This window comes from Bufo bufo, chromosome 5, assembly GCF_905171765.1.
Source record: "Bufo bufo chromosome 5, aBufBuf1.1, whole genome shotgun sequence".
Taxonomy (NCBI): domain Eukaryota; kingdom Metazoa; phylum Chordata; class Amphibia; order Anura; family Bufonidae; genus Bufo; species Bufo bufo.
In genome coordinates this window covers 520,369,547-520,390,518 of record NC_053393.1, presented here as the reverse complement: position 1 = coordinate 520,390,518, position 20,972 = coordinate 520,369,547, and the positions used below count along the sequence as shown (strand labels likewise).

At 46.5% G+C, this 20,972-nt stretch overlaps 1 protein-coding gene across 1 annotated transcript; it reads left to right on the top strand.

Moving 5' to 3' along the window:
• Nucleotides 1–8,839: 8,839 nt before the first annotated feature.
• On the top strand, nt 8,840–19,321 carry ACBD7 (acyl-CoA binding domain containing 7). The gene is made up of 4 exons (XM_040434547.1): nt 8,840–9,007; nt 16,663–16,780; nt 17,472–17,534; nt 19,020–19,321. The coding sequence occupies exons 1-4, from the start codon at nt 8,996–8,998 to the stop codon at nt 19,091–19,093; spliced, it is 267 nt and encodes an 88-aa protein (XP_040290481.1). The 5' UTR covers nt 8,840–8,995; the 3' UTR covers nt 19,094–19,321.
• Nucleotides 19,322–20,972: the final 1,651 nt, after the last annotated feature.

The window sequence follows — 20,972 nt, the reverse complement described above, 5'->3', positions numbered from 1 at the left end:
GAACTAAATGCCTTAACAACTTCACCACTACGTCACATTTGGATGAAAGAGTATTGACTGCAAAACAAACCCCCTTGTTATCTGTGTGTAATAAAATCCTCCTATCCTTAAACTCAGAGCCCCAAAGAACAACTGCCACAATTACCGGAAAAAGTTCTAATACAACAATATTCCTTGTGAGGCCATTAGCCACCCAAGAAGCTGGCCATCTCTCAGCTGACAATTTACCGTTCCAGAACGCCCCATATCTGCAGCTACCGGCCGCATCCGTAAATAAACCTAAAGTGTCTGAACTCAAAAATTCCTCCTGCCAGCAACTAGAACCATTAAAATCCTGGAGAAATTCTAACCAAACACCCATATCCTCCTTCAAACACTTAGTCAACCGAATATGGGAACTAGGCGACTTCAGACCTCTCGTAGCAAAATACAACCGACTAGAAAAAACCCTACCTATGGGAATAACCCTACAAGCAAAATTAAGAGACCCAAGAAGAGATTGCATTTCTCTCAAAGTACATTTCTTCTTCCTCAACAAAGACAAAAGTAACATCCAAATTTTTTCCAATTTCGCCTCCGACAAGCGAAATTCCATGCGACTAGAGTCAATAACTATCCCAAGGAACTCTAAACAAACACAAGGACCAACAGTCTTCTCCTCCGCTACTGGAATCCCAAAACAAGAACAAATATCTAAAAAGCTAACTAACAAGTCTGAACATGCACTAGAATGAGAAGAACCAACAAACAAAAAATCATCTATATAATGAAGAACGCCATTAAAACTTAAATCACACTCAACTACCCACTGAATAAACGAAGAAAATGCTTCAAAATAATAACACGACAACGAAAAGCCCATCGGCAGGCATTTATCAAAATAAAAATAACTGTCAAACTGAAAACCTAACGAGTTGAAACCATCTGGAGGAACAGGCAATAAACGAAAAGCAGACTTAATGTCCGCCTTAGCTAACAAGGCATCCTTGCCGAAAGACCTAACTAATGCTAATGCTCTATCAAAGGAGGCGTAGGAAACAGAGGCCTTAGATTTATCCACCATATCGTTCAAAGAGCTTTTCTCTGGGAAAGACAGGTGATGAATCAACCTGAAATCACCAGGGTCCTTCTTTGGCACAACGCCCAAATGAGAAAGCCTAAAATTAACAAACGGCGGCTCCAAAAAGGGGCCCTCAATCCTACCCAAGTCAAGCTCTTTCTGAATCTTTCTACGGACTACCTCCTTATGCAAATCCACAGATTTTAAGTTCTCAACCCAACAGCAGTCAACACCAGAAAACGGCGGAACTTCAAAACCATATAAAAAAACGCTAAATATTAAATCAGCTTTCTGACGGTCTGGGTAAAGAGCGAGCCACGGTTGCATTTCTGCCAACCTCACTGGACTCGATGCTTTTTGCCACCTGCTCCCTAGTGTTTGGCTGCTGCTGGCTTGACTGGGAATTTATTTTAAAGCAACGGGATATAGGATGGGTCCCCCCACAAAATGAACATTCATGTTTAAAACGGCAGGTAGCCTCATTATAAGCGAAGCAAACGCCTTTTCTCATAACCGTCTGAGACACAGCCTCCTGGCGTGGACCAGAGGCTGAAGACGATAGGTGTGGTAGTCTTCCCAGGGGGCCCGGAGATGTCTCAACCAGCAGAGGTGGGAGCCTCTCAACAGCCCCTGTAAATTCATCTGTAGGCTTTGATAATCCACTTCCTGCTGTTGAAGCTCCTCACTGGCAGCATCTTGATGATGCTCCCTACCAGTGAGAGCACCTGCTGGATAGACTGTCCTGCCGCTCCGCCCTCCAGTCTCACTGCTCCTGGAGGACCGCCGACCTCTCTGCAATGCCGCTCCTCCTTGACTGCTGCTGCGCCGGCGCCCTCGGGGGAAGAGTATAAGCGCTCCTTGCTTTTCTAGCTCTTTTGCTAGGTAGCGCTGCTGACTCCTCCTCCTGGAACCAGCTGAAGGCATCTCTCGTCGTGCGCTGCTCCGGAACGCTTCCCCCTGCTGGCACCGGACCTTCCTCTTCAACCACAGTCGGCGGCGGCAGCTCCAGCGATGGCGGCGGTAGCAGCGGAGACTCCAGCAGCGGTCCAGACGAACTCGGCGGCGATGTCATCACTTGCAGTGAGCTTGATAGAAGCGTCGCCGGCATCTTCAAGCAGCTCCTCAGCCGGCCGACCCCACTCTCTTCATCAGCTGCTGCATGTCCCACGCTGCTCAAGTCTTCGGGCACTTCTGAGCCAGCTCCGCCGAACCTGCAAATATAAAGGGGAACAGATTCCCGCCACCAGAACAGCAACAAATCAGGGAGCTGGAAATCTCCCCCAGCAACAGGCAGCGACCAATCAGCTGCACTCTTGACTCGCAGAAACCGGAATCATCTAGAATGCAGGTAAACAGCTTTCTGAGGTAATTTTACCCGAAATAGAAAAAAGGCGGGAAAAGAGAGACAGGGAAGGGAAAAAGAACACCCTAAACAACCCCCAAACTTAAATCTACCTAAGGTGTCATTGCCCCTATGCTTCCCCCCAAGCTAAACGCTCTGGTGGGGTTAATTCAGAGCGGACAGAGATAATGAGAAGAGATAGTTATTAGGAGCTAGATAGATTTAGAGAGTAAAAATAGTTGGGGTCATTTATCAAACTGGTGTAAAGTAGAACTGGCTTAGTTGCCCATAGCAACCAATCAGATTCCATCATTCATTTTGGACAGCTCCTTTAGAAAATGAAAGGTGGAATCTGATTGGTTGCTATGGGCAACTAAGCCAGTTCTACTTTACACCAGTCATTTACACTGTCACCCCTGCAGTTTCTGCACAGTGTGCCAGGCAGGGTCATTAGTAAGGACCAGGTCTGTACCGTGTATGGAGTTTAGCCAAATCAATGTGAGCTGGCTAAACACTAGATCTGTTCCGGACCTGTCCACTAGGGGGCTGAGGTCCGTACCATGTAGGGAGTTTAGACAGCTCATATAGAGCTGGCTATTTCCCATGCTTGGTAAGGACCAGCTGCGTTCCAAGGTTTGACTTAATTTTTGGAAACGCAAAGTCGGAAATTGTATCTGATTGGTCAGTCCGGGTATGGCCCCGCCTGTTCTGCTCACAGGCATTCTGGGAGATGTAGTTTGTAGATCTGTACAGGTCGGGTGGTTACTACACTGCGACTTCCCCCCTAAGTTCTGTGAATGTAGAATCTGCAGCTCCTTTCTGCTGTGTGGGGCCTCTGACCCCTGACCTAGATCTAAATCTGCCCTATAACTGCCTCCCATGCTGTTCTGCAGTTCCATTATAATTTATATATAATATAATAATTCATAGGACATAAATGTGGCTGCCTGCGGCTCCATGGTGACATACTGTGGTTGTTTTATACACCAGTACTGACTGCATGCTAGAACTCAGTGTATAATAGTCACTAGTATATGAATATTTTTTGCAGGGACTCTTTGGCCATGTTCACACGTAAAAATTAAATCTTACGCATTTTCTGAACCAGAAATTTGGGCCTGACCCTCGTATTTCTGTGGATTGCACTGCTGCAGATCTTTGCAAGGATTCATTACCCCCGCTATCATACAATGGGACAAATCCTTGTGTTTTCTGCACAAAATAAGTGGAAATTCTCCTATGTGCATGTGCATCGGGCCCCGGGTGGGAGTAGTGTAGTGATGGTTGTGGCAATGATGGTGGGAGTTGTACTCACAGTGTCAGCCCTCACCACGGCGCTCCGTAGGCCGTGCATGGGAGGGGCACAACTTGGCCTTCTCCTCGGGACACACCCTGGACCTTTGGGGGCTCCTGCCTGGTGGTGGCTGGAGTGCCCTTGGTGTTAGATAAGCAGCAAGGCAGGAGGGCTGGCGGATGGTGGAGTCAGTCTCTACTGAGTGGATGATGGAGGTTGTAGCACATACACCCGACACAGTTCTCAGGTATTTCACAGAGCAGGCTTTTCCCAAAGGGGCAGGGAAGGTGATAATCCCCTCTAAGTCTCTCTATATACACTGCAATCTTACCAGTTGACCACAGGCGAGGCGTGAAGTTACTCTCAATACACCTTCTGCAATGGCCAGTCTGAGGGGTGCAGAACTTCAACGGGTGGCCAATCTGTCTTAGAGGTGTGGCGGGCAGTGAAGTCCAAAACCATAAACGTGCGGTACCTTTTGCTGACTTAGTCCACGCACTCTCTTAAATGGTCCTCAACAGTCTGTAAATGTCTCTTCTGCCTTCTCTTAGAGGTCAGACCATAGCACAGTTGGCTTTTGGTAGCGGCACACACCGTCATGTCTAACAGAAAACTCTCTACACCAGAAGGCAGGACCATCCCACCACCCCGCAACGGTAACCAAGGGGTGCCTATTAGCCAGGGTTTGCCACAGAAAGGTATCTAGGCTTTCTGACACCCTAGGCAAAGATGCTTCAAGATACTGTGGCTATTTGATCCCCCTCCTGCTTTGCCAGTATATACCGGTACAACTTTTCTAGTATTCTCTCTGTATCATCCTCACTATAGGGAGGCTTTTTATGTAGCCACCCTTATGGCTTTGTACAACTTTGACCCAGGCTGGTGGACCTCAGGCTCAGTCTATACTGGGAGGCCAATGCAGATAAAAAAAAAAATTTGGCCAACAATTGATTGTGAGTTTGGAGGACTGGGGCATGGGGGAAGAACAGGTACCTCTGTCTCAGCGTAGTCCATGATTGTTGTGTGTCTTGTCCTTCTCTGTCGGTCTGTACTCCTCCCGTTTTCTTGTCTTTCTGTGGTTGCCTCTATCAGGCCTCCTGTATTTTCCCATACCCTTTTTGTGTCTGTCCACGTCATCTTCTGTCCTGAGTCTTCCTGCACAGTTTCCTTTTACCAAGGCTCTGCTCTGTGGTGCCACCAAGTTCTCAGAGCATCGGCAGTAGCAAGGAAACAAGGTTTCGTGGCGTTTCAGAGTAGGCTTGATGCTTGTGTGGGGGCATCACTGCCTCTGGTGTGAACGCTGTGATGCTTGTAGGAGAGGACAAGGGAGCCCATAAATTGGAAGAGCACAGGTAGTAGGCACGTTTGTGTGTGACTTGTTAGGAGGGCCCTACTGTGAAAGTGATTGCAGAGGCATCCCAAATCTACTGTGACCTGGCAGGGTGCAAGAAATCCTCTTCATTGAGGTTGTTGGAGCTGTGAAAGCCAGTGGTCAAGCCACCACAAAGACCCATGGCAGTGTCTGTAGCCTCCTCCAAAGCGACTGGTAAACCCTGCTGTGGGTAAGTTTGCTGGGTATGTTCTGTGATAGAGGGTAGCTACTCAGGAATCCATAGCAGGAACCCAACATGGTGGTCAACATTCTCAGCCTCAATTAAAGGACTTGTCCAGGATTAGAAAACATGGCTGCTTTCATCCAAAAACAGCACCACTCCCATCCACAGGTTGTGTGTGGTATTGCAGATCTGTCCCATTGACCCTAATGGGCCTGAGCTGCAATAGCAGACACAATCTATGGACAGGGGTGGTGCTGTTTTTGAAAGAAAGCATGTGTTTTTTTTTTTTTATGCTGGACAACCTCTTCAAGGGTCATTGCTCTCAAGCTAATTTGCTAAGTTGCTGGTGCTCAACACTTTTATCGTCTTGATGCTATTAGTAGCTGTCATCATATGCAAGTGCTAGTATTCTTGCAGATCATAAGACAGTGTGTGCGCATTTACTACAGTGCCTGCTCCTGTTTTAGGCGGAAAAATGCTGTGTTAGGCCTCCTGCACACGACCGTATGGCTTTTTCATTGTTTTGCGGTCCGTTTTTCACGGATCCGTTGTTCAGTTTTTTTTTGTTTCCGTTGTGTTTCCGTTTCCGTATGGCATATACAGTATACAGTAATTACATAGATAAAAATTGGGCTGGGCATAACATTTTCAATAGATGGATCCACAAAAACGGAACGGATACGGAAGACATACGGATGCATTTCCGTATGTGTTCCATTTTTTTTGCGGACCCATTGACTTGAATGGAGCCACGGAATATGATTTGCAGGCAATAATAGAACATGTTCTATCTTTCAACGGAACGGAAATACGGAAACGGAATGCATACGGAGTACATTCCTTTTTTTTGCGGAACCATTGAAATGAATGGTTCCGTATACAGAACGCAAAAAATGGCCAGTAAACGGAAAAAAAAAAACTGTCGTGTTCAGGAGGCCTTAGACAGTCTTATTTTTTTAGTTGCATTAACTACTGAAACGTGTGCCTGTTTTGGAGGCTTTTGCGCCTCGTTCGCCTGTTTTGGTTTTCTAGACTAACTAAGAAGTTTTCTAAGTCTTGCAACTTCTTTCTGACCTATTTTTTTATGTGCAAATAAATTAGACCAGTCTATGTGAATATGAACCCGTCGAACTGAAAAACCAGAGGTCAGACTAATAAAAATATGCAGAGTCTAATTCATCAATGGCTGTGCGACTTTTAATAAATACTCGGCGAAAGAAAGACGGACGAATGAAATATGCCGGTCTAATCGTCAAGGGCTTCTGCGGTTCTTTTAAACTGATGATCTATCCTCTGTATAGATCAGGCATCCTCAAACTGCGGCCCTCCAGCTGTTGCAAAACTACAACTCCCAGCATGCCCGGACAGCCTACAGGTATCAGCCTACAGCAGGGCATGGTGGGAGTTGTAGTCTTACAACAGTTGGAGGGCCGCAGTTTGAGGATGCCTGGTATAGATCATCAGCATCTGATCGGCGGGGGTCCCGGGCTAGCTTGATAAATGTGCCCCAATGTGTGGGGCTCACCGAGCCCTTTTGTACTGCATGTCGGTACCATTAGGACTAGGACTTCTGTGCGGCTGCCCTAACTTCTGCCTGGTGGCCCAATAGTGGAAGTCAGTCATGATAATGGTGCCACTATGCTGCCCGTCACACCTGCTGCACTTGCACCTACCTCACCGGAGATCCTCTTGTTGGTCACAGGAAAATATTCAGCAGCGCTTGCCCCAGAGCTTCCCTGTGCTGGTTGCTGGGTGGGAGGATGATTTCTTTGGGGCAGAAACGGGAGCCGTGGGTAGGTACGGTATATTGAAACAGGAGCTTGATTGCTCCTATCCCACAACTGGAGAGCAGGAGCCAGTATAGCCCCTTGCAGACGAGCGTGTGCGGATCAGGTCTGGATGCGTTGCGAATGCATTCAGTGAAAAATGCGCGATTTTGCAAAAAAAGTCATTCAGAATGGCGTTGAGTTATTCAGTGCAATGCGATTTAATACATTTTGCACGCGCGTGATAAAAAACGGAATGTTTACAAACAACATCTCTTAGCAACCATCCGTGAAAAACGCATCGCATCCGCACTTGCTTGCGGATGCGATGTGATTTTCACGCAGCCCCATTCTCTTCTATGGGGCCAGCGTTGCACGAAACTCACAGAATATAGAACATGCTGCCATTTTCACGCAACGCACAAGTGATGCGTGAAAACCAATGCTCATGTACACAGACCCATTGAAATGAAAGGGTCAGGATTCCGTGCGGGCGCAATGCGTTCGCATCACGCATTGCACCCGCGCAGAATACTCGCTCGTGTGAAAGGGGCCTATGAAGCTTCTGCTGTCACTGCTGCACTTACTGGGAGGGCCAGTAGAGGGCGTTCCAATACATTAATACACTAGTTTGATTCTAATGCCTCTTTCACACGTCAGTGTTCGCTCAATGTTTTCCGTCAGTGATTGTGAGCCAAAATCAGGATTGGAGCCTCCACAGATATAGGCCGATTTCAGACGAGCGTATTGAAATCCGTCAGTATTCTGGCCATTGGCGACTCTAGGAACAATATATAGGGGGGGCGCATAAGATACCACAGTCAATATGGGGGGGGGGGCACTAATAAATTTTCACTGATGACGTCTCTGATAGGCTGCAGGACCAGTGCCTGCAGCCTAACAGAGGAACGGGGAAGGGAGACGCCTCTCCCTCCCCCGCCCCGCCGCAGCACTTCTATCTGTATCGCTGTCCGCCCCCTACGTCACCAGTGGCAGCTGTCTTGGGCCCCCCAGGAACAACTGGGCCCGGGGCAGCTGGGGAATCAGCGGGAGTCACGCATGGGGGCAAGGAATAACCTAGGGGGTCCGTTCGCTTACCTCTTTCCACGCCCTTCTACACTTGATTGACAGGGCCAGGCCAGCGTTGGTCTCCTGTCTGCCGGGGAAATCTCGCGCCTGCGCCGTCCCGTTCAGTATTCGCCGCAGGCGCACTGAGGGAAGGAGGTTCGCCGGCAGCCGGCTTCCTCACTGCGACGTATTCAGCGCAGGCGCAGTGAGAAAGCCGGCGGTCGGCGAACGTCCCTCCCTCACTGCGCCTGTGCCGAATACTGAACGGCACAGCGCAGGCGCGAGATTTCCCCGGCAGACAGGAGACCAACGCTGGCCTGGCCCTGTCAATCAAGTGTAGAAGGGCGTGGAAAGAGGTAAGCGAACGGAGCCTCTAGGAGCAGGTGCAACCCCCCCTCCCCCGACTCCTAGAGGCTCATTTGCATATTATAAAAGTACATTTTTCTAAATAACGGCAGCACATAGTGACATGGGACTAATATAGTTATGTTCGCTAATGTCAGCCAGCTTAATGCCCATTTTTCTGATGACAGAAACCCTTTAACTGTTTCTTTCCTTTATTCTGCTGCTTATATTTGGATGTAACAAAGAAAGAAGTCTGAGTGTGAACGAGCAGCGGCAGCTCTGCAATGTCAGCCTTTACTCACACTGAACAGCCAGCTGCTTAAAGCTGCAAGTCAGCACAAGGACAGATTGGCAGTGAATGGGTTACACCTGCATCCTCACTCCATGCCAGCTTCTGTAGTCAGCCACAATGGATGATGTCATCTCACAAGACATGGGTAACCAATCAGGGGTTCTGGAGAGCTGACCCATATAAAAGAGAGAGAGAGCTGAGCCACAGATTATTGTACGAGGTGCCGCTGCCTGCTGATAGTGCTGCTGCTGCTGCTGATTCCTGCAACCACCATGTCTCCCCAGGTACCACCCATTTTACTGCCCCCTGGCATCGCTGCTGTAGGATAGAACTGGTCTGCTTCTGCATGCGGTGCTCTTATTCTGCATTGAAAAAAATAATAATCTAAATTTAATAATTTATAGCTATGGTCCCCAAACGATGAGCACCGACTGTTTGCATCGTCCTCACCCATTTTTAGAACCATGCACCTCCGAAGGGTTAAATGACAAAATCAGCACTGCTACATCTTCCTGCCCGGAGAAGCTTTACTGAATTTTTTTATTTTTTTGCTTCTATGAACGTAGAACAGAAGTTTTTAAAGACTGCGTCTCTCGTCGTGATATTTACTTGAGCATGTTTAGGGTAGTAGTCTCATTTTTTTAGTTTGCATAACACGCAATTGATGTGCAGTATGTGTAACTGGCGCTTCAGGTCTCCATAGGAAGAGATGCAGAGTTTGGGTATGCAGACCATGTCCTTCAAATACCTTGGGCGGGTTATTGTAAGGCTGAATGGCGGGGTGCATGTACCGTATTTGCAAAATTTGCTAAAAGTCTGAATATATGTATAACTGCCATAACAAAAGCCAAACACTTGACCTCAAGGAGGTGCATCCCATAGAAGCGGACCGTGCAGCGGCCGCAGTGCGGCTTGAACCGCATTACCGTACAGGTCTTAGAGGTATTCAACCAACTTATTACAGGGGTGGCCAGGCTACAGATATGGATGACCTATCCCAGGGATAGGTCATCGATCACATGAGTGGGAGTCCGAAACCAGGTACCCCATAGCTGTTTCGGACAGCTACGGCGCAGGAAACTATCCAGTGTATGGGGCACACTCCGTACATGCTATAGTGGACATTCCAGGGTACTGCAGCTCAGCTGGAGTCTACAGTGTACGGAGACTTCTGTTTACACGCCGCATATAGTATAGTGTCTGGTGCCATAGCAGTCCGAAACAGCTGATCGGTGGGAGTACCCGGTGTCAGACCCCCACTGATTTAATACTGATGACCTATCTTAAGGATCAGTCATCAATATCTGTAGCCCGGACAACCCCTTTAATGGCCGCATGGTTTTGCGGGTTACTGTACGGCCATTGACAGTGTTAATTTTTTATTTTATTTTTTGTAAAAATCTGTTTCTAATGAGTTAAATGAATACTGCTGCGGGTTGCATGGTCGTGTGGTTCAAACTGCACCTTCACCGTGTGGCCGGGACCTTGGATCGAGTGGGCTCAGCCATGTTTGGTCCATTACCCCTTTGCAATTGTATAGCAAGAACACATGCAGGACTCTCCTCTCCAAGGGTCATGGAGTGGGATCAAAACACCAGGACCTTCTGTCCTGGCTGTCAAACCCTTGCACCGTAATGGGAAGGCCTCCCTCTTTTTCATTGATGCCTTATAGGGTATTCATGTCCTAATGGGGGGAAAGGAATGGTCAACCAGTCTCCAGAGGGAGCTCCATGTTGGTTTCCAGTATTGGAATACACCTCTGTGCTTGGATCCCAACTTTTTACTAAGATTTTAGACAATAATTTTGCTTGTGGATGATGGCAAGGACGAGCAAAGCACCCAAGTATCTGCTAGGTCACAATCCCTGCTGTTACTTTGGTCTTCTAGGAGGAAAGTCATCTGGTATACGAATGGGTTAACTATGATCGAACATAGTCATCTTGGGCTCAACTTTAACATGAAAATGTCCCATTCAAAGCAAAGTTAGATGAGCTTGACTAAAATAGCGGATTGCACCATGAGACCTTTCCACTTCTCATTTGTTACCTGGGGCTTCACTGCTGAAAATTAAATATCGAGGAGTCCTAGGGGCCCACCAAAATTATTTTTTTTCTCCTTGTTCTCGAGGTAAGTTGAGTTAGGCTGCTGGTACACGATGCGACCTTTATGATTGGTCTTGGCATAAGGGGCCTTCTCTTGCATGGATTTTCAGTAATTACTCCAAAAACAAGCATTCTCCAGCTGACCAAATGGAGAACTTCCTGTGTTTGACAAGGTGGGGTGGCATGGTCTCTGGAATCTTTCATGTTTCTGGTGGTATCTCAGTTAACAGTTATTGTGGTCAATATGGAGATCATACTGGGGATCTCATTGTCCTTTTACTTAAATGGATGAAGACATCCCAATTGATCCTTACAAATATCTGACAACTTTGCCCAAGACAATTGAAGGTTCCACAAAGGAAATCTGCCTACTAGGTTTAGTCCTTCAGTTGAGCCTGCCTGACTTGGTTTCTCCACACACCAGACCAGATGAACCCTGTCTGCATTTATGGTGCCCTCCTGAGTGATGGGTGACCTGCTACATGACAAGTATTCCCTTATGGCCTCTATACTCGAAGGTGAAGTGTCATGATCCTAATATAATAGAAGCTAAAACCCACACAAATGGAATATATAAGGGGAAAGTAGAAATAATTCACTGGGTGGATTCACTGAATGTCGTCTTATCCCTTTGTGTTCTGTTGTCTCTGAACCGCTTCCTGTAGAAGATTTCATCCCGAACCCTTTCCTTCAGTGTGGATGCCTGTGACATGCATGCTGCTGCACAGAGCCGTCTGTGGCTTTCCATGATTCAATGTCTGATGGATGCGATCTGGCTGCACATCCTTATGGTATCTGGACAAGAACCCACGTGACATGCAGTTACCAAGCCTACTCCTGCAAGCTCCAGCGGTGTGGAGGATAGGAGTGGTAGTGGCTCTGATTGCAACAGTTGTTCACAGTGGCAATCTTCGCACCAATGCCCCATAGGGCTGGGTAGTAAAAGGAGGACTCAGACTTTCTTCCCTTGGGGCACACCCTGATATTGGGGCTTCTGCCTGATGGCAGTTGGGGTGCCCTTGGTGTTATAAGCATTGTACGGATGCAAGGCAGGAGATTCGGTGGCCGGTGAATGTTGCTGGGGTCATTTGTAGGAAATGGACAATTCTCTCTTCACTAAAGTGCAGAATGAGAGTTGTAGTAAATCGAACAGTATCAAAACACAGTTCCAAGCAATTCACAGTACTTTCTTCCCAGATAGAGTTGTATGGGTATAAACAAGGATGGGGGTTGTAGTACTCCTATCTCTCCAGTCTCTCTCTGCAGAATCTAAGGTTGGCAATAATGTTCTTGCAATGGTGACTGTGTAATTCCCAGCTGAGGGGTACAGGATTAAGATACGGTGTGGAAGGGTGTATTAGCAATGTCCCTCTCACTGCAGTAAAGTCCATATCAGACTGCAATACCTTACTGACTGACTCCAGTGCTCAGCCATGCAGATTCTGGGCCTTCCTGGTTCTTTCTTTCTCTCTCTGGAGTACTGTGAAGTAAAAATAGTTTTCTTGATGGAAGGCTCAGCTAACACTAGACTGAACTAGCTCCTAGCTTCCTACAAGGGATTAACCCTGACTAAGGCCTCATGCACACGATGTTGTTTTATTCCGTGCCCGTTGTGGCGTTTTTCGTGATTTTCTGCAGACCCATTGACTTTCAATGGGTCCGTTGAAAACTCGGCTAATGCACCATTTGTCATCCGCGTCCGTGGTTCCAGTCAGTCAACAAAAATATAACCTGTCCTATTTTTTATATTTTTTTTCACGGAAAACGGTTCGCGGACCCATTCAAGTCAATGGGACAGTGAAAAAACGCGAAGGCACACAAGATTGTCGTCCGTCCATTTTTTTTTCCTATCATTTGCAGGGCAAACTTGACTTAGACTTTTTTTTACTTCATGTCTGGTGATCCTCCAAAAATAAAGGAAGACACACGGAAACAAAAACTGAAACGGAACAACTGAACCCCATTTTGCGGAACGGAACACAACAACGGTTGTGTGCATGAGGCCTAATCCATATGCAACAGCCCCCCCCCACTTTACGCCACCTCGGCCGATCACCTGTTTGAAGAGGCTGTGGCACTCCAGTGAGCGCTGGGCCCCTTCCAAACATACCAAGCACAACGCCGTACATTGTATAGTGGCTGTACTTGGTACTGCAGCCCAGGCCCATTCATTTGAATGGGACTGAGCTACACATAGGCCATATGACCAATGAGTGTGATGTCAGTTGCCCATAAGAAGCCATAACGTTCACCTGAGAGAAGACTCTTCAAACATCTGATTAAGGCTCCATTCAGACGTCCGCAATTTGCGGATCCGCAAAACACTGACACCGGCCATGTGCACATCGCCGGCACTATGATAGAAAATGCTTATTCTTGTCTGCTATTGCGGACAAGAATAGGACATGTTCTATTTTTTTTGCGTAGCCGCGGAATGGAAGTTCGGATGCGGACAGCACACTGTGTGCTGTCCGCATCTTTTCCGGCCCCATTGAAAATGAATGGGTCCACACCCGTTCCGCATAATTGGTCCGGATCCGTTCCGCATTCGTATGGACGTCTGAATGGAGCCTAATGGGGGTACCAGAAGTCGGGCCACCACCGATCAGATAGTGAAGACCTGTCCTGAGGATAGGTCAACCATATTTCACTCCTAGAAAATTCCTTTAAATGTGTTTGATCACTCTTCAGGACCTGTATATGCTCCAGAAGTCCCTGTGTGTGTGTGTGTGTATATATATAAAATGAATGCAGAGCAGGACACGGCGATATTAGCGGAGGCTAATTCAGTCTCTGCTCCACCAGCATGGAGAGGAATGGGTTCATTAATATTTTCAGTTTCCACAATCCTCGGTAACTGAACAGTAGCACACTGTACCCGCATTGTATGGGCTTTTGGAAATGTCTCATGACTGGGCCATTGTTCCTCTCATGACTATGGTCATGTACAAATCCCTCCGAAGAGCTGGCCTGGCCTTATTACACTGGTACGTGTATCGTGCTGAACCTGTATTATGATGGTTTATAATGGTGAAGTATAATATAACGCAAGTGGTCACTGACTAATTAAATATTTTTTTTTTAATTTGTGCCGACATAAGCGCCCCAGCACAAGGATTGACCGTTTTTGCCTGCGTCACAGAAGTACAGTTTACTATAGACAATTTTTGCACCTAAAACCAGAGTCCCAGAAATGTACTAAGGTGCACAGCATTTTGGGACTCCTTGGGGGCAGATTTACAAATCCTGCAGACCAGGGATGCTCAACCTGCGGCCCTCCAGCGTGTTGCAAGACTACAACTCCCAGCATGCCCTGATAGCTGTAAGGCTGTCCGGGCATGCTGGGAGTTGTAGTTTTGCAACAGATGGAGGGCCGCAGATTGGGCATCCCTGCATAGACAGAATAAACTCAGGAGATAATGTATCAAGGTGCAACTTTTTTTCTTTTCTTTTTTTTTGGGTGTGTGCTTGGTTTGAAGACATTTTTATGACACATTTACTATGTTGCATGCTATTTTGTTAAAATAGCACAAAATACATATGGCTTTTTCAGTCTAGGCACCTTTTTTATTACGAAAGCTCCACCAGTTTGAACACCACCTAAGGTTTGGAGTACACTTGTGACTTTTTGCAAAAAGTCACAATGATAAAAATGTTGCTTAGCCCACAAACATCTGGGCGCCCCTTAGTAAATGTAAACTGCCAGGTTTGGCATAAACCACATTAATGGTGTAAGTGCGTCATAAACTTGTTGCAGAAGCACTCCACTTTTCTGGCGCAGTGCATTTTATACATGATCCACTTGTACAGGCGGTCTGGACCTGCACCAGGCTTGTCACAGGGGCTCAGGCTGAATGATATATTTGGTGCAGATACTTTTGTCTTAACTCTGTACCAACTATTGATCGGCTTAGACTGTGAAAATTTAGGTGCCAAATTTACAGCAGCACAAGACCAGTGCAGGTGGGTGCAGGTAATCCTCACAGCCGCAGGCTCACATGGCTATTGTAAGTATAGCATCAAAGGATGAGGCAGCACTCCAAATAAAGTGCAAGAAATGGTGGATCTTTATTCCCCTTGCAACGTTTCAACCGCTCAATGCGGTCTTTCTCAAGCTTGAGAGACCGCATTGAGCGGTTGAAACGTTGCAAGGGGAATAAAGATCCACCATTTCTTTCACTTTATTTGGAGTGCTGCCTCATCCTTTGATATATATTATATTATATTCGATTTGATGCAAGCCTAGGATACCCTTTCAGATGTGGGTATGGGTGAACATACATGGGATGGGCCATGCATCTCCTACATGGGCAGGGAGTAGGAGAACAAGCACCAGGCCCTCACGTCTGAGGAGTAATGTGAAGCTCCAGCACCCAATGCCAAATCTGTCACTGGACCCCCACTGACTATGTGCTATTTTTGTAATAATAGTGTCTTATGTTACCAGGGCTCAGGTAATAACTGCTATTTCTGCAGCTAGCCATGGAGGGTGGGAGTGGTAGTACCTCTGGCAATAATGGTTGTACACACAGATCACAGTGGCAGTCCTAACAGCAATAATCGCTAGGGCCATGTAGTGACAGCAGGACGCACCCTTTTCTTCCCTTGGGGCACACCCTGATGTTGGGGAGATCCTGCCTGGTGGTGGTTAGGGTGCATTTGGTGGTGGTCAGGCTGCAAGGCAGGAAGTGTAGGTGCAATGGCCAACACCTACACCTCCACCAACAAGGCACAGATCCAAAGGTAGATCACAGTGCAATTCATCCCAATAGCAATGTATGGATAGTAGCAATGATGGGGGTTGTAGTACTCCTTTACTCTGTCTCTCTAAAGTCTCGCTGCAGAGCCTTAGCATGCAATGAGTTTCTTGTAAAAATGTCAATAATTCCCAGGCCCGGGGGGGGGGGGGGGGGGGGGGGGGGGGGGTCGGGGTGCAGAATTAAGGTATGGCTGGCCAAACCATCTCAAAGTGCGGAAGTGTTAGCAATACTTCCTCTCAATCAGCAAAGTCTCTGTGCCATAAATGTGCACAATACCTTGCTATAACACCAATGTATGGCCCTTTAGATTCTGGACCTTCTAGTTTCCCTGGTCTGTGGAGCACTTTTGTAGTAGAGTAGCTTGCTTGGGTGGCTGTAGTTTCAGAGAAGATGGTCCTCTGAAAGTCAGGCCTTCTTCTGTGGATCTCGTACAACAAATGCCAGAAGCTTCAACTTGCTAAATAAAAAACAAAACAAAATACCAGATACATAAAAACCACTACTGAAAAAAACGCTCGTCTTCCCTGCATTACATATTTCCCATAGACTTTCAGCTATGATCTGAAAATACAATTTTATTTCAGCACAAAATGCCACTCAAATCTCAAAAGTGCTGAAAAATACCACAAAATACATGTGTTTTCAGCTTTATGATTTTTTTTTTTTTTTTTTTTGTGCAATCTCACTTGATTAGTTGCCTGGAGTAAAAATTGCAGAAACGTCCCAAGACATAAAGATGCAACAAATTTATCACTTCAATATTGCATCCAGCAAAACCGACTTCAAAAATCAGTTCCTGCAGTGTTGATGCCTGTGACATGCATGCTGCTGCACAGTCCGCAGCCTGTCCCGGTCTTAGGATCTGTTGCGAGATGCCCTTCATATTATGCATTAGTTCTATTATAGGGGTTACCCCATCAGGATTGCCCTAGGACTGCCCCCACCAGGTTCCAGCTACGGGTGTCCTAGGCAGTAATGGGGCTCCTCACTGCAAGGGAAATGTAAAAGGCGATTCCATGATGTAATACTACAACTTCTGCGCCATTGCCTCCTCATTCTCTACTGATGTTTCTGCAGGCAGACTTTGACAAGGCAGCCGAGGATGTGAAGAAATTGAAAACCAAGCCAACCGATGATGAACTGAAGGAACTCTATTCCCTCTACAAGCAGTCCACTGTGGGAGACATCAATATAGGTATATTTAGGCTCTCACAGTAACAAAATGCATATTGTAACTCTGGGGTGCCACTTAAAAGTTCATATCTACCATATGTATGCTGTACCAGTGCTTTTATATCCGGTCTTACACTACAATTACTTCCAAAGCTGTGGAAACTGTGATTCCCTCCAAAGGAGGACATGATATTTGAACAAAATGATATTTAGACTTGTAAAGGCACAGCTCTCATATTGGTTACATTCTCAGGGAGGGCACACAACTTGACAGTTACAAATCTGTAGTCCAGTGGCACAATGCGCGTAATGGTACTCAAGTAGAGGCACAGTTCTTATATCTAGTCCATATGTAGTCTCATGGGGGGACCTCTCTGCTGCAGGGACAACATAGGCCTTCAAGCCACAAGGTGTCCAGCTTTGAGTCTCTCCTCACTTGCAGCTGTTACACTTCATGCCACTGGCTGGGAGTTTCCAGCTAATGCATTTCTTTATGCTTGGAGAGCAAGGGGCCCATATAGTGTTCTTGCGCAGGAATCCACTCCTGGCCAGATCAGCAGGGATCGGGGCTGTGATGTAATACTGTATAACAAGCCTTGCAGGTCCGTGGAAAGTTGGAAGATAACCCCCTATGATCTGGAAATGGATGCTGTATGCGATTGAGACCTTGTTTTGAACTGTGAACTAAAGCAATATTCTCATTCCTTTTGCAGACTGTCCTGGGATGCTGGATCTTAAGGGCAAGGCCAAATGGGAAGCATGGAATTTAAAGAAAGGTAGGTTTATAAATATGTAAGAGGCCAATACATAGATCTCCCCCCCATCCAGCATCACGTATAATGGAGGAGGAAATCCATGGCTGCACAATCAATTGAAGTCTTGGACTTCTCCCAGGGTCTGATGAGCATTCACAGTGCTTGCTTAAGTTATGCAGAGGCACAACTCTCAATATGCGGGAAATGATGAGCGATATGGGGCAGAGGATGGATCTCGTTGAATACCATGTCCAGTGTAGATGTATCGGGTACAATGGAAGAAGAAATCCACAGCTGCACTTTCACTAGATGCCATCTTGGTACCAAGACACTTGCAGGTGGACAGGTTTATTAACATCTGTATATTTATCACTCATTTCGGGGTGTAAAACATCCCTTCATAAGAGAATACAAGAGATCTGAAGAACAGGTGTTTTATACCCCGAAGTGCGTTGTAAATGTACAGATATTAATACAGATTGTCAATTTGCAAGTGTTTGGTACCAAGACACCATCTATCTGGTGAAGGAGCAGCTGTGGGTTTCTTCTTCAGTTGTACCTGATGCTATATATACCCAGGACTGTAGTGGTAGTAGTCTAGTTCCTCCACTATGTCTGGAGGAAAAAAGTTTACATCAGCAGAAAAGGATTCTTTACTGTAAGGGCAGTGAGAAGATGGAACTTTCTGCCAGAAGAGGTGTTGAAGGAGGACTCTCTAAAAGAGTTCAAGAGGGGCCTGGAAGTATTTCTAGAGTGTACTAATACTACAGATTATAGTTACTACGGTAGATTTCTGGGTGTTTGATCCAGGGAGTTATTCTGATTGGAGTTGGGAAGGAGTTCTTCTCTTGAACATGAGTAAGAGTTGGCTTCTACCTTGACTTTTATGCCTTCCCCTTGCAGAATAACAGGCTGAAAGTGGATGGACGGATATCTTTTTTTTTTCAGCTGTACCAACTATGTTACTATTTTATAGGAAACCAAAGTATCTTAATTTTTTTTGCAATTAAAAAAGCTTTATCCAACTTCCAAGCATGACAACTGGAATGTGTAGGTAGAGGTCTGCAACATGTGTTCTTCAACCGTTGCAACAACACAACCCTCAGCATGCCCTGACAGGTGTCAAAGCTGGAATCGCACATGCAGTTTAATGCGCCAAAGCCAGATGTGGATCCAAGAAGGAACAATGGGACACAGTATCTCCTTTTCAATACTCTCCTGGTTTTGGCTCTAAATGTTGTAATTCCAGCATGAACATGGTCTCATATATTTTGATCCAGTTTTAGTAGCCAGGCAAGGAGTAGATACACAGAAAAAAAAAAGCCACAGGTTTTGGTGTGGTTTTTGGATCCAAAGCAAGAAGTAATGGGAAATATAAAAGCACATGCTCCCTGCTGGAGCCACCTCTCGTCTTGGTTCAAACTACATGAAAAATTGCATAGAACCACCCTTACAGTGGACGTCTGACATGCAGACTTGTTTTCCAATTTATTTTTTGTTTTGTAGGTATGTCTAAGGAGGATGCCATGAGCGCCTACGTGTCTAAAGCCAACGAGCTGATTGAAAAATACGGTCTGTAATGCCTATGCAGCCACGTCTGTCCCGGATGTAACAGCGAGAATCTAACCTGTATGTCACGTGGAGAGCAAAGACCCACTAATAACACTGTGCACCTGCTCTACTGTAGGTTTCTGCAATATTTCAGGAACTCTAACTTAGGATTGTCCTCTCACAGAGAAGACCTGTTTTCTACACATGTATGGTTTTCTATGTCCCTCTTACTTATTAAACCATTTTACACAAGAAAATTGGTGCAATTGTCTTCAGTGACTTGGATTGTAGATTTGTATTCTTCAGCCTGTTCCGACTTTAGTGAGCTGGGTGCATGGCTATGAACGATCTGTAAATCTGAGGAATTCTTCACCTTTCCATAAAAGGGTTGTCATCTGGAACTTTGATAGGATATGGCATCAAAGTCAGATAGGTGTGGGTCCCACCTCTGAGACCCAAACCCATTTCTAAAACGGGATCCCGAAAGTGATGGAGAGTGCATGCAAGGTGTGCTCTCCATTCATTTCTATGGGAGTTCCCAAAAAAGCCGAGTGGCTCTCAGTGAAGACTCGCTGGTGAATGGAGACTTCTTTTCGGACAATGCTACATGTGCATCGTCTCATTGGGATACATGTGTCGTGCAACAGCAAGTCACAGAAAAGTCGTGAGATACAAATTTGCAAGTCTACAACTTGGGGCTCATGCACACGACCATATGCCCTCAGACATACGGTCCGTGAGCGGGCCATAAGTCCCGGAGCGGCATACATCGTGCTCACAGGAGCGCACAGCATAATGGGTTACTATGATGCTATGTGCATCGGGTCGCCCGCGGGGCTATTGTCTCGCACTCATAATATCATATATGTGCGGGACAATAATTCCGCGGGCGGTCCGATGCGCACAGCATTATAGTAACCTATGATGCTGTGCACATTATGTATGCCGCTTCGGGACATATGGCCCGCTCACGGACCGTATGTCTCAGAGGGTATATGGTCGTGTGCATGAGCCCTTACTGTTTGGCGATGATCTTAGAACTGTGATTTGGGAAGTCCAGGTCACACTTGACTTGCATTAACCGCCTAACGCAGGATCGCGTTCCGGAGGCGGCAGAGTCACGCATATACGCGTCATCTCGCGAGACGCGAGATTTCGCTCAAAGCCGGCCCGCGCATGCGCATCGCGGGCCGGCAAAAGTTACAGGACAAGTTCGTCATCAACCTGCCAGCCAATGATCGTCGCTGGCAGGTTGCTGATTTTCTAAACGAATCACAAGCCATCTAACACCTTATATTTATAAATAAGGTGTTATATGGCTTGTCTGCTCCTCTGCTGGTCCTTTTGGTCGGTTGGTTCCAGCAGAGGAGCAGACATCACAGTGAGTAGCCACCAAACACTACACTTAGCCCCAGATCACCCCCATCACCCCAATTAACCCCTTGATCGCCCCTGTCAATCACTAGTGAAAGGGGAAAAAAGTGATCGGTGTAAACTGTCACTTTTTTTTTCCCACTGTTAGGTTTTAGGATAGTTTAGGCCCCTTGGTTAGGTAGTTAGCGATCGTTTAGCGCCCACCGCACCGCAGTCACTGGTTCGCTGATTAGCGTATCGCTAATCAGCATTTGTACTTCTATAATATATGTAAGTGATCAAAACCGATCAGTCAGATCTATAATAGTATTAGTGTCACCTTAGTTCGCCCTCCCCTCAAAACGCAGTGTTTGCCCAATCAGGCCTGATCGGTCGCCCACACGTGCGTTCACCCACGCCCGCCCCGCCGCAGTGACAAAAAAAAAATGTTTTTTTGGATTACTGCACAATCACTTTACAAGCGCTGCGGCGATAAAAATATCAAAACAGATTTTTTTTTATCAATCGCAGCGGCCTCCGGTACTTCGCTAGCCT